Source organism: Fistularia commersonii, chromosome 19, assembly GCF_037954325.1.
Source record: "Fistularia commersonii isolate RoL2024-O1a breed Wild chromosome 19, RoL_Fcom_v1.0, whole genome shotgun sequence".
Classification (NCBI taxonomy): domain Eukaryota; kingdom Metazoa; phylum Chordata; class Actinopteri; order Syngnathiformes; family Fistulariidae; genus Fistularia; species Fistularia commersonii.
In genome coordinates, this window is record NC_141302.1 from 12,926,386 (window position 1) to 12,939,532 (window position 13,147).

The following is a 13,147-nucleotide window of genomic DNA, read 5'->3' on the forward strand; positions in this document are numbered from 1 at the left end:
GAAGAAGGAGCTTGATTTATTGCGGATCGCCGTGCCCATGGATACAAGCAGACGAAATGGGTTTCCTCCTCAGGGTGTCTGGGCTCTTTCTCAGAGTAATGGGGAGGAGCTTGGCCAGCGACGACGTGGAGGAGCTGTCCAGAGGAGCAAGATGAGATGGCTCTATTTGGTCAGGACGCCTCCTGGACACGTCCCACCTTACAGGAAGGAGGTCCCACCAGGAGGAGGAGATCCTGGAGAAGACCCAGCACACTCTGGAAAGACTATGTCTCTGGTCAACACATGCTCTCCCCAATGCGTCGACCGCCTGACAAACGGTAAAAGTTCCCTCAGCGTCACAAACCGATGTAGTACGCACCCTTTTTTGTCATTTTTTGCCACACCTGGAGAAGCGTCTATTTTCAGGTGCAGCGTCAGTGGAGGAATGCGAATTCTCATCTACAACAGAAATGTGTGGACACTGAAAACTGCTTACTGTTAGGTTTAGAAATGGATACACTTGTTGATGCAGACATGAAGCTGTAAATGGCGAGAAACAGGTGTCTAATGTGGAGAAGAGTCTATTTTTGGGTGCGGCATCAGTGGAAGAACGTGATGTGTTATTTTCAACAGAAAGATGCAGAAAATGCAAATTCCGATTTTATTCAGTTTAGGCTTAGATATAGGTATAAAGATCCTAAAGATCCAAAATCTCCCAATAAGTCCCTCAAATGTAAACAGCCAATTAAATGAACTGATTATTATTATTTCTTTTTAAAACACCTGATATCTGAAACTGGTGATTGTCAATCGGCTCTTAAACCCTGATAGTGGAACACTTAGAGGACTGGAGTTTAGGTGGTTCCGTCCAGTTAGTTGGGTTGATTTAAGAAAAGCTCTAGAGACATGGAATACAACCTTCACCCCTCAGTAAATGGCCTAGATACAGTGCTGGTGTGTAATCTGGGCTTAGTCTACAAACATCTGCCCGGCTCTATCTGATGTCCTGCATTACCTGAACTCGGTCTTGGCTCCACTAAAGTTTACCAGGAGGAATATTTGCCCTTTTTTGTGCTTTTATGGGACGTTTATTGAAGCTTATAACCATCTGGTACTGGACTGGGAGCCATAGTTTGACATCAGATGCAAACTGTCAGTATTTTTAAAGTCACCGTGAATTGGGTTGATTTCATTTTCGGGGAATAACCTGGAAAACCAGGACGAGGTTTGGGTTCAATCATGGAGAGAAGGCGGACAGATTCGGGGCCTTCGATGTGAGGATCGCCGGTGCCGCTCTGCTATATTAATCGATAAACCCCCTGGAGTTCACAAAATGTAAAACTTCTAAACATCCCAGCAATCTTCTGCTTTATGTTCTCCCTGTCGACCTTCAATTTTTCACTTTTGCAGCATCGGTTTGGAGACATGTTGAGTTCGAGCATCCAGGGATCGATTGATTGGGCCTGGCTGCGCATGCGCCTCGGGGATTGATTAGCCGCACTTATGTTTGTTTTGCCACCTGACGGGCGGCTGAATTATGGGCGCAGGACAGATGAGTACCTGACAATACCCGATTATTTGAAGGAAGGGAGTACCGGGCCGCGAGGGGCGCGCCGGTCCTCTGACTCCCCCACCGCGCCGGGTCTCGATGCTCTGCCTGCTACCGCCACGGGACTTCCGGCTCGGTTTGTTTACCTCCCCGCCGCCGGTAGTAGCCGTTAGCAGCTAGCGCCCACCCACCAGTGGTGTTAGCGGTTAGCAGCTAGCGCCCACCCACCGGTGCTGGTAGCGATTAGCAGCTAGCCGTCATGGAGCGGATCTGCGATTACTCCTTGCTCCTCCCCGCCGGTCCCGTCACGACGATGCCGGACCCGGCGGACTTCGCATCCCTCCCCCGTAGGACACACGCGTACCTCGGCGAGACCGTGCACCTGTTGCTGCGGATCCGGGCGACCGCCGCCGGCGACGCGGGCTCCCCGTGGCGGGAGCGGGTGAGCTCGCTGTGCGCCACGGCAGCAGCGTACGCAGCCGAGGGACGGCGGCGGGGACCTGGGGTAGATCCGACAGGCAACCCCGCAGAGGAAGAGGAGTGTGAGAGCGCGGTCCGCGGGGGAGGAGGTCCGGGGCAGTTCAGGCAGTGCAGTCCGCTCTACCTTCACCACCAGCCGGCCGGAGATAGGTCTTCTGCAGGGGGAGCTGTGAAGGTGAGAACATGGGGAGGAGGAGGAAGAGGAAGGGCTACTGTTAAAGTGATCTTTCATCACTAGAATCAAAGTGAATTATTGAGAAAGTTGTTTGCAGTTATATGCATTACTTTTCACATTACGCATCATCTTCAAAGTCCCCTCACTTACGATTTGGATCATTTGACTAAATCATCTGAACGTCAGAGAGCTTTCAGATTCACACCTGAACAGGAAGAAGAGGAAAGTGTTACTTCCTGCTTCTCCGTTTGTGACTTTTTTTAAGTCACAAATCTATACACACAACAAATCTGTATAGCCAGGGTATCACAAAAAATAAACATGGGTATAAAAATCAAACAGCCCTATAAAGAGTAAAACTAAAATACTTTCTATGGGTTTGTGACCTTTCCTCTCATTTGCCTCCAAGCTAAGGGTGTGCTCCACTTGCCCAAATTACCCCACACACCCACATCTGTAATGACTTTACATTACAGGCCAACATCCCGGACCACACGTCTACCTGGCTGCTGCTGACAGGGGCGGGGTTATGGACGGGACGTGTCAAAATAAGTTCCTGAATAGGTTCCTGCATGTTTGCATGTTCACATCGACCTCAGAACAGGAAGTCACAGGTTACACAGATGCTGCTGTACTAACTTGTAATCTAATTTGAGATTATCTGGACTGAATATCAGGATGAGCCAAACACCGTTGTGGATGTGTGTGTCTGCTTCACAGAGTACACACACACACACACACACACACACACACACAGTCAGGACAGATCAGGAAGAAAGTAGAGCACGGACAGACCTGCTGTTGAATCTGTACCAAAAGAACCAGATTTTGATTGACAGGTGAGTGGTCCAGGTTAACCCCCCCACTAATGGTAGACCACTTATCTCAGGGCAAGAAAACATCATGGGTCAAAATATAGCAGAGAAGAAGCGTGCCATTGTCAGCTGATGTTTTTACTTGCCCTTGCCACCACGGCCCCCCATCCAAGGACACCGACTGGTGGCGCCGCCTCTGGTTGGTTGTACTTTGGCTGATGCCCTGCCCCCTCAGGAAAACCAGTATCTGTGGCGCTATCAGAACGCGTGTTTGATTACCCACATGCTAACATAGTCCCCGCACTTGTCCCGCAGTCGGCTTTGGTGCTGGACGAACAGGTCGTCTTCTGTCTCACTGTGTCTCTGGACAAGCTGCCGGTCAACACTGTCAAAGCCAAGGTCAGATACACACACACACACACAAGGTCTGTGTTTCAGTAAATAGACCCCCCAGTCTGTGGTTGATAGACCCCCCTCTCCCTGGACCATCAGGGCTCCTTCACAGGTTTTTTGAGCTTAGTCTGATCCCTGAAGGTATTTCATCTCAGCCAGCCGAGTTCGTGGAGCTTTTAGTGACCCGACCGCCGCTTGACAGCCCACTCCTGTTTTACGCCGCCAGATTGTGGCGACTGTGTGGAGGCAGGAGGAGGAGAGGGTGGAGGTGAAGGAGCACGGCTACCTGGCCCTCCTGCAGCTCCGCAGCCCCTCGCAAACCTTCTCACAGGACCTGGACACCTTCAAGGCCCAAGGTGCTTTGTTTGCAACTTAGCGAAGAGCTAGCCTCCTGCCGAGCTGTCAGGCGTTGGACTGGGGGGGGCTGAGCCAATTGTAGCTGGCAACACAGCGAGAGGCGGGGTTTAACCAGGGGTGTGGCCAGGGCTGCTTCCTGTATAAACATTGTTAGCTTAGCTTTGTTTTACTGTACTCAAATCTGGGTTCTCCAAGTTCTCATGTTTGGGTTCTCCAGGTTCTCTGTCTTCTTTTCTTATGCCAAAAACAGTCAGCAGGTTCATTGAAGAGTCTAAATTGTCCATAGGTGTATAAATGAATGACAGTCCAGGTTAAACCCACCCCCTCCCAAAGACAGCTGCGATTGGCTGCTGAGTCCTGCCTGCCCTGTAAGCTGTTTAGCACCAACACCTGTCCCCTCCCAACCCCAGTTAGCACCACCCTGGACGTGCTTCCTCCACCCAGCGTCCAGTGTCAGCAGCTGACGGTCTCTGGCAAGCACCTGACCATCCTGAAAGGTACCACACACACACACACATATAGACACCTGTAGGTCTGTCGTAATCATCGTTTCTGAAGGATGCTGAGCGAAGATCAGCCAAGGAGTCAGGACTCTCGCCCAACTTCCTATCTCTTCAGTGTTGAACAGCGGCTCCCAGGAGGACGTGTGTGTAAAGGATGTGAGAATTCTCCCCAACTACAACCAGTCCTACCTCCCCATGATGCCAGATGGCTCAGTTCTCATTGTCGACACTGTGTGGTGAGCATGCAAGGTGTTTGTAGAACACAGTTGGAAGATATTTTCAAAAGTGGTTCAGATGTTCCCACGCAGAACTTCTTTGACATGTTAAGGCGAAACCCCGTCTTTTGTCACCTTATCAGTCGGGATTGGCTCCAGACCCACACAACCCTGTGTGAATGAATGACTGAATGAATTGGAAATTATGAGTTGGATACTTGTTCACAGTGGAGGCAGTTGAACCAGCGGCCATGTTTGTTTGTGTTTTTTTTGAAGCCACCAGTCAGCCGAGGTTACCATGGCTTCCTTCTGCCGGATGGACAGCAAGTCGTGGCCTCTACCAAGCACACTCAGCGCCCTGGAGGAGCAGAACTTCCTGTTCCAGCTGCATCTGCAGGAGAAAGCTGAGGAGGACTCCTGTGAGGTGAGGAAGAGCCTACTGTGCTCTGATTTGTCCTTAGGCAAACAGGGTTAGGGTTATGTGGAATGCAGATCTAAAAAGTCTATGTTTGCTAGTCTAATTAAGCTAATTTGTTAGCTAGACTACATCACCGCATAGAATCTATTGTTACATGCTCGTCTGCAGCAGCCTGCTGGCCAATTAATTGGTTGTTAGCATGGATTTAAAAATACACTGCAGCATTTTGAAGTCACAGCTTGGGTAAATTAAAACATAAAACGAGTGACAGATTTAGACTACAGGGCATGTGAAAAACACTGGACTGCGTGTATGGAAGTAGAACCGCTGAAGATGGTCCACCCTCTGAGCCACATGTAGCTTGTCCAGAAGGTCCACCACAAATCTTGCTCACATATTACCTGGATATTCTTGCCGGTCTGGATTGGAGCAGCCGCCTTGCATGGCTGTGTGAGTGTGTGTGACTGGGTGAATGCAGTGAAAGTTCTGTCTAAGGAGGGAACATCTAGGGTTTGAATCCTGGGTTAACAAGTCCTACCCACTGTTTCGATGTGTCCTCAGGGCCTGGAAGTCCCTCTGGTGGCGGTGCTACAGTGGTGCAGTCCAGCATTGCCCTTCACACGGTAACCCTTCCTCTTCTTCATGCTGGTTGAACACTCACGTTTTTCCGAAGTTTCTGGGCCCATAACAGGTTCCGGTTTTACAGAATGGAAACTTTGATTTTATGCGTTAAGCAGAAAGCGGACCTTTAGATACAAGCGGTGTCCTGGGCCAAACCATCGGTACCCACTTGGAGACTGAACCTCCAAGGATCTACAGCAATCGCGCACTGCTCCAGCATTCTCCACGCACAACAAAGCTGAACTGTAAATAAATGAAACTGTTTAATTTTATTTACAGTTCAGCTTGGAACAGTGCCCATGACAATGTCTCTGAACCACCCAAATCAGCCAGGAGACTCTTCTACTCACCTGTGCGCTGGCTTCTGGCCATTTTCATCAGTTTGAGACCCTTATGGTTAACCTAACACCGTCCCCCTCCCCCTCAGTTACATCTCCACCTGGTACTCCCTGCCCAGCATCTGCTTGGACCGCCCCCGGCTGGTGATGACAGCCTCCTGCCCTGCCGCTGTCCGGCCTCTGGAGCCCTTCTGGGTGAAATACACCCTGCTGAACAACCTACAGGACTTCCTGCAGATCCGCCTCATCTGGAATTCGGAGGGTGAGTAGCTGCGTGGAAGGTGCAGCTTCATTATCGATTTGGTCAGTTTCATGGGTGTTTGGCCAAACCACCTGCAAAACTGGGAATTTGGATACATTTCCCCTACAGGATCCATCAAGCGGCTTTATTGCTTGACGAAGCGACAGAAAGTCAAATCCAGTGACGTCTTTCCATCTTTTACAACGACTAGAAATGGAGCAATTGGGTGTTTGATTCTACACATGTGCTGTTGTTCTCATTTAGCACAGGCAGGAGAGGAAAGTCCAAGCGATTAAGATGAGCAATTGCGTTTGTTTTGTGTGTGAAAGGCTGAGTTCGCCCTGTGAGCCGCACCCCCTTCCCCCCACCAGCCTCCTGTCTTTGTGTTTGTGTTCTTTTTGCAAAACCAGAGCTGCCAAAGTGCCGACGCTGTTGATAAAGCAAACTGGCAGTAAACACCCACAGTGTACTAAGAATATCCCAACAAGAAAGCGGCTTCTAATTCACAGGGAAACAATTTAGTCATCTGAATGTTCATTATTCTGCCTTGACTTCCCCAAAATGTGGAGCAGCAGGCTTTGAGGTGATTTGCTTTTGTTTCTGACCATCTTTACCCCAGCTGAAGCCGGAGGTCAGCGGGACCCACGGACGAGGGCGGTGGTCTGCCAGTCCCCAGTCAACAACCTGGGGCGTTGCAGGAAGGGCTCCACAGTCTCCTTCTCCGTTGCCTTCCAGATCCTCCGGACGGGACTATTTGAGGTAGGAGAACAGGAAGTGCGTGGGCTTTGAGAGCCTCTCAGCTCAATGCTCCCCTTATGACTCACCGCTTCTGATTCATGTTTGAAAAGCTGCCGCACGAACTGAGTTATCCAACGGTACGGATCCAAACCGGGCTCTAGAGCAACGGGGGAGACAGCCAGCGGGGACAGTGCTCGGTCAATGCAGCAAACCAAATAAAAACTTGCAAGAATAGAAGCCGATATAAACTCTCGCGGGAGGCCATCTGCCTCAACCAGTTGGAGTGTATGGATGAAAAAAATGTGGTTCGGGATGTTAAATGATTCGATTTCGAGTGGGGTTCGAAGGCACTTTGAGCTATTTGTGAGTCAAACCCTGATCAACAGGAGGCAGCAGATGAATTGGTCTCATCCGTTAGGAACCTGCGGTTGTGCAGACACTTTCTTGAAATTTCATACGTGCCCCGACTTTTCCAGTGGGAAAGAACGTCTTCCGAGGCTCTTCCAAGTGGCACCAGAGCAAAGAGCAGGAAGTCATTAACTAGCGGGCTTCTGAAAGTTTTGGGGTGATAAGTTCAAAAGCAGCGGTCCCCAACCCCCATGTCGTTGACCAGTAATGGCCTATGGGTTGTTCGGTAACTGGCCCACACAGAAAGAATAAATAACTTACAATATTTCAGTTTTATTTATTATCTGAGTCTGATCAAAGTTTTATTGTTTTATTTTGAAAAATGACCGAATTCTGCAATGACTCTCTCTTGATGCCTGTTAAGATGCTTGTCTCAGTCATGTGATACATTAACGCTAACAATAAACCCACAAGCTTGCAAAATGAGTAAAAAACAGACGTTGAAAAGTTTTTTGCAAAGCAGAAGAGCCTATGACCACTAAGGAAAAGAGACCTACTTAAAATATTGCTTTATCACCACTGGGGATTCCCATGCACTAAGCCGCGCTGCATAATATGCGACTGGCTCCCCAATGAAGCCTTCAAAACTGCTTTGCCACTTGGACACCAAGCACCCTGCATTAAAAAATACAGGCCTTTGGAGTATTTTGAAAGAAAAAAGCAGGAATATTTACATATTAATATTAAAATGTATTTATCCACCACACTTGAAACGCCCGGCCGTGAAAATATTGTCTGACATTAAACTGGTCCACGGGGCAAAAAAAGGTTGGGGACAGTTGTTCAAGAGGGGAACGCTTGTACCCAAATGAAAACGCTTCCTAATACACAAAGTCACTCTCTTTCCCGTCGCTTCAGCTGAGCCAGCACATGAAGATGAAGCTCCAGTTTACTGCCTCGGTGTCCACGCCCCCCAGGGAGCGACGGTCTCCCCACAGGAGCCAGGGGCCGGGGGTCAGGGAGCTGCTTGAAAGACAAAGCCTGGGGCGGTCGCAGAGCTTCTCCCACCATCAGCCAACCAGGTCGCACCATGCAAGGTACGGCGGGGGTCTAGAAGAACGTCCAGTACTTTGTTGACAGTTACAAGTTCTTGGGGGTGGTTTTTCTGTCGTTGCAGTTTTGTGCTGTAGTTCTGGTTCAGTTCCCTTCTGTCTGTCCGTCCCAGCCTGATGGCTCTGGCCAGATGCTTTACCGCACCGGCTAAAAATGAATAGATAAATAAGTAAATAAATATATGTGTACATATACTGGCCACACTTGTCTGTAAGCTGCAGGTGTCCCATGTTGTAACGTTAGATATTTACGTAAAAACATTTTTTTAAATTAAATACTTCCTGGTAACATCCGCAAATATGTACTGGAAATTATTTTTTACGAACAGTGCCTTGAACACGGCTGATGAAAAAGATTCATGATAAATAACACAAGGAAACGTCCATCAATCCATCCATTTTCTATCCTCGCTTTGTTTTGATCTTTATAACCATTAAAGTTGTCTTTGTCAGTGTTGGAATTGAATGGCCTCATAATTTCATGGTAATTTCATTGGTCCGATGTGTGCTAAATGTTTTAGCAACATGAAATTTGTTGGCCTAAAAATCCATAAATTAGCCGCATCATTGTTGAAGCCACAGTGTTTAAAATCATGTGAAAAAAGAAGTGGCTTATAGTCAGGAAATAACAGTAAATGTGAAGGGGTCAATTGGTAAGATTACTATACAGTACGCAGTGTGTACAAATGCAGACAAATTAAACCTTTGAATTCGTGGATGCCCGCAATGTAGCATTGAAACAGCAGAGACTACAATCCATTTATTGGTCTCTTATGTCATCCTCAGGGCAGTTCATGGAATCTAGTTATTCTATATATTTATAGATGTTTGATCCATACTCGGGTGCTATGCTACCCCATGTTTTTCTGATACTGATTTTGATCATTCATGCATTCATGGGAGGGGTGGAACCATGTCCTCATGTCAGTGGAAAGTTCTGCCAAAATGTCAAAAAAACACGGTGAAGTTCTAAAACTCAAAGACACTCTTTACCTGCCTCGATCTTGTCCATGATTGTGTCTCTGTCATCTCCAGGACGGGCAGCGTGTTGGCGTTTCCGGCCAGATCCCCGACGGGAAGCCCAATTTCTCTGGACAAGATAGTAAAGAGGGAGTGCAAGGTGCTGGTCCTGGACCCGAGCAGCAGGTACGAGGATAGACTCATCGCCCGCACCTGATGCGCCAACTAGCTGTGACATTTGCTAATGATGTGCTGGTTTTACAGAAAACAGACGGGTGTAAAATGTATCCAATACATGACTTGGTTTATTTTCCGAAACAGATACATGCAAGAAGGTGCCATCAGAAGCTAGAAGTCAGAACTCAGAAGCTTATTGTTAACCTTTTGTTTCTTTTGTTAGATGACCTGGACTGGAGCCCTCCGTTGGGCTGTCTGGTGGAAGGATGCCTCCCCAGAGAAACAAACTGCAGGAGGGAATATTAAAAAAAGTCCAGGTGATGTTGGTGGACTGAAGGGAAGCAGGTTTAGAGAGATGCTGAGATGAAGAGCGAGGTGGGTGATGATGGTGGATGCTTCCGTATAAAAAAAAAAAAAAAAAAGGGGAAAAGCAGTTCATTCCATTACGTGAATCCTTTTGATTCCTCGACAGCCATTTCTTTCCCATTAATAAAGGGCTTATTACATTCCATTCATTTCAGCTAAATGCAGACCACTAAATGTAGCTTGTTGTTGGAGTGAATGTTTACTTCTGGTCGTAAAGTAACAGTCTGACACTTTGTGAAATGCAGACATTGGTGTCATCAAGAGCAAGTTGGGTCTTTGGGGAAGAGGAGTCGAACATTCTTTGAGGCTTGCTGAGACTGGTGGCCTAAAGGTCATCAGTTCAATGCCTGGAAGGGTTTGGGTTGGGGCAGGGTCGCCCATCGTTCCTCTGAGGTGCCCTTGAGCAAGACCTTCAACCCTTCACTAAAGTTGCTTCCTCCTCTATAACCAATCGGGACAGTTTGGTTCCTTATTTTGACTCAGAAGTCCACCTGTGTACATGCTGACAAGAGCAGAGCTTTATTATTAGCTATTTTCTGCATTGCTAACAGGTTATGTCCAACCCGAGTCTGACCAGCGGATGTGTGAAAGAACATCCTCCTGGGTGGAGATAGGTTTTCCACCCGGCAAGATGGAGATACGAGACCCAGAGCCAGGTGGATATCTCTGGAATTGTCCCAAGTTCTCATTGAAGTACTAGAACCGAGTTTAATCACTTAAAAAGCCAATGAAACAGTCAGAGTTACCAGAAGGGATTGAAGCAGCTGAACGTTTCTATTGGGCAGTAGTGGCCCTGAGGCATAATTTTGATTTTGCAAATAAAAATGACGTGACAGGGCAAATCTGGCTTAGGAAATTGAGTAGATTATGAGGAGGCGGAGCCTCGAGTCAAATAGGAAAGTCAAATGTCCCATTGGGTCAACAGTGGCACACAACCAAGAGTTGAAAGCAGGTGAAAGAGCGTAGGGGAAGACGGCGGGCTCTTTGAGTTTCCTTAGTGTCAGACTGTTTGAGTCAAACTCTGCAGCTTCATTTCCAGTTTTGAAGCTCTGCTGGGTTCTTTTTCCACACCAAGACTTCCGTGGTAGGAGTTCAGACCTCTATTTGCATGAATTGAATGTTGATGCCGGATTGCGTCTCTATCTCGGCTTCACTTGAAATCTGAACTTCTGTTGACGTTCAGTGTGAATGTGATGCAGCTCCAGAGTCTCCACACTGGTTGTTTTATTTCCACTTCTGTCTTCCTTGTATTTATTGTTCATGATTGTGACTTTTTTTTCTTTTTTTTGGTGACCTCATCAGTAGAATCAGGGTATTACTTGAAGTTTTCTGCTTATGTTTCTTTATTTTTGTTTAGCAGTGCACATCTGGTCCGGTATTTCAAATCACCGCCTTGTGAGGCGTTCATACTGGAATAAATTTGCTTGTACATGCTGGTTCACGCTGGTCTACACACTGCTGATCACTGAAAAACTCCCTGCACTGTTAAATCCCATAAACTGGATGACGTGCAGTGGACCCAATGTCAGTCTGGAATCGACTGGTAGTTCTATTTTTGTGAACCCAAGGTGAATTTTACAGGACTGGCTTGTGACACAAAACTGATGTAAAGCCCTCATGATGGAAACCTCCCATGTGAACGACCTGTAATGTGGTAATGTGCTAAGCTAGCTGGCTTGGAGTTATTAGCATGCTAAAGCCGTGCAGCAAGGTTGGCTTTCAATTCAGAGTTTACAAAATAAAAATTGAAAACTGACAGGAAGCGGTGGCGCTTTTTGCTCTGCTTCAAGGCGGACCAGGTTTGGGTTTTTTTCCCTGGAATCCCAGGTATCTTTCAAGGTCCATTTTTAAATCCTCCACTTCTGGTGAGTGGAACTGATTCCTCCCTGGAAATATTTTGTTTATTTCTAATGTAAGTAACATATGTCCTCCCCACTGTTGCTCATGTTTGCGTTGTCACGGGAACCCAATCCTTTATTTAAGAACCTGTACATTCTACTGTGTTCTGGGTACTTGACTGCAAATAAAGTATTTTGGAGTAACGCTGGTTACCCGCTTCCAGTCTCTTTGGAAAATTGTCTCCTTAACCTGATCTCTCAAGTTTCCAGGTGTGTCGAGCCTCAACCTCCACATCTTCATCTCTGCTGCCTCCAGCTCTGCCTTCTGTCTTCTCCTCCGTGTCTTTAAACCAGACAACATGGCTGCTGTCACCTCTGTCCTCTACACCTTTCCTTTTCTTTTACTCTTTTATCACCCCTGACACTTTCCTCTACTTGTTCCAACCTGCTTTCAGAGGTTTCTCTCTGTAGCCTAACCATTCAACTCACTGTATGTCCCTCTCATTCACAGATATTTATTTTGTCGTAAGGCGGCTAACCTTCATTCCTCTCCTCTCCGGGATACACCTTATCTTCTCTAGATGTTCATCCAACTGCTCCATGCTCTCACTGTAGATTACAATGTCATCTGCTAACATTATGGTTCCTAAAAATCCTTCTCTGATCTCATTTGTCATCCTGTCCGTCACCATGGTAAACAGGAAGGGACTCAGAGCTGACCCTTGCTGTCGTTCCACCTCTACCTTGAACTTCTCTGTCACACCTAGAGCTCACCTCATCACTGTCTCACAGATTGCATACATGTCCTGCACCAGTCTAACATACATCTCTGCCACTCCACAGTTACTCATACAGCACCATAGTCCCTCTCTCGGCACCCTGTTGTATGCTTTTTCTAGATCTAAAAAAGCCACAATGCAGCTCCCTCTCACCTTCTTTATACTCCTCTACCAGCATTCTTACCGCAGCGGACATGCCGCATCTGTAGTACTCTTTCGAGGCTCATATGACTTCTGGTGCCAGCCTAGTTTGCACTACTCTTCCCATAACGCCACAGGGATATCAGGACCAATTTCCTTTCCAGTCTTCGTCCCCTTCAATGCCCTCCTCACTTCATCTTTACTTATCTCTGCACTTCTTGGTCCATAACAGTTGTCTCTTCAACCCTTTGCTACTCTTCAAAATACTCTTTGCAGCTTCACATCACTTGTCTGGAATTTGTCAATACATTTTCCGCTCCATCCTTAATCAACTGAACCTACTGCACCTCCTTCCCATCTCAATATCTGTTTTGTCAACCTGAAAATATCATTCTCTTCCCCCTTACTTTCTAACCTAGCATAGAAGTCATCATGCGCCCTTTGTTCAGCCTTTGCCATCTCTACATCTACTATGCACTGCATCTCCCTGTACTCCAGTCTGTTCTCTTCAGGCCGCTCAATGTCCCACCTTTTCTTTTATAACCTCTTTCTCTGTTTGTACTCATGCACCTCCTCATTCCACCACCAAGTCACCTTATCTACT

General features: G+C 47.3%; 1 protein-coding gene across 1 annotated transcript; it reads left to right on the forward strand.

Annotated features, from left to right (window-relative positions):
• The first annotated feature begins 792 nt into the window (after positions 1 to 792).
• On the forward strand, positions 793 to 11,834 carry trappc14 (trafficking protein particle complex subunit 14). The gene is made up of 13 exons (XM_086165621.1): positions 793 to 1,253; positions 1,390 to 2,183; positions 3,314 to 3,397; positions 3,618 to 3,747; positions 4,159 to 4,245; positions 4,367 to 4,487; positions 4,743 to 4,890; positions 5,446 to 5,507; positions 5,933 to 6,105; positions 6,704 to 6,843; positions 8,089 to 8,267; positions 9,318 to 9,428; positions 9,643 to 11,834. Exons 2-13 carry the CDS (start codon positions 1,788 to 1,790, stop codon positions 9,644 to 9,646), a joined length of 1,635 nt encoding a protein of 544 aa, XP_086021747.1. The 5' UTR covers positions 793 to 1,253; positions 1,390 to 1,787; the 3' UTR covers positions 9,647 to 11,834.
• Positions 11,835 to 13,147: the final 1,313 nt, after the last annotated feature.

Coding starts and splice junctions, on each gene's coding strand:
- trappc14 (XM_086165621.1), top strand. CDS start 1,788: ATGGAGCGGATCTGCGATTACTCCTTGCTCCTCCCCGCCGGTCCCGTC. Junction 5,508..5,932: donor CCAGCATTGCCCTTCACACG/GTAACCCTTCCT, acceptor CCTCCCCCTCAG/TTACATCTCCACCTGGTACT. Junction 6,106..6,703: donor CCTCATCTGGAATTCGGAGG/GTGAGTAGCTGC, acceptor TCTTTACCCCAG/CTGAAGCCGGAGGTCAGCGG.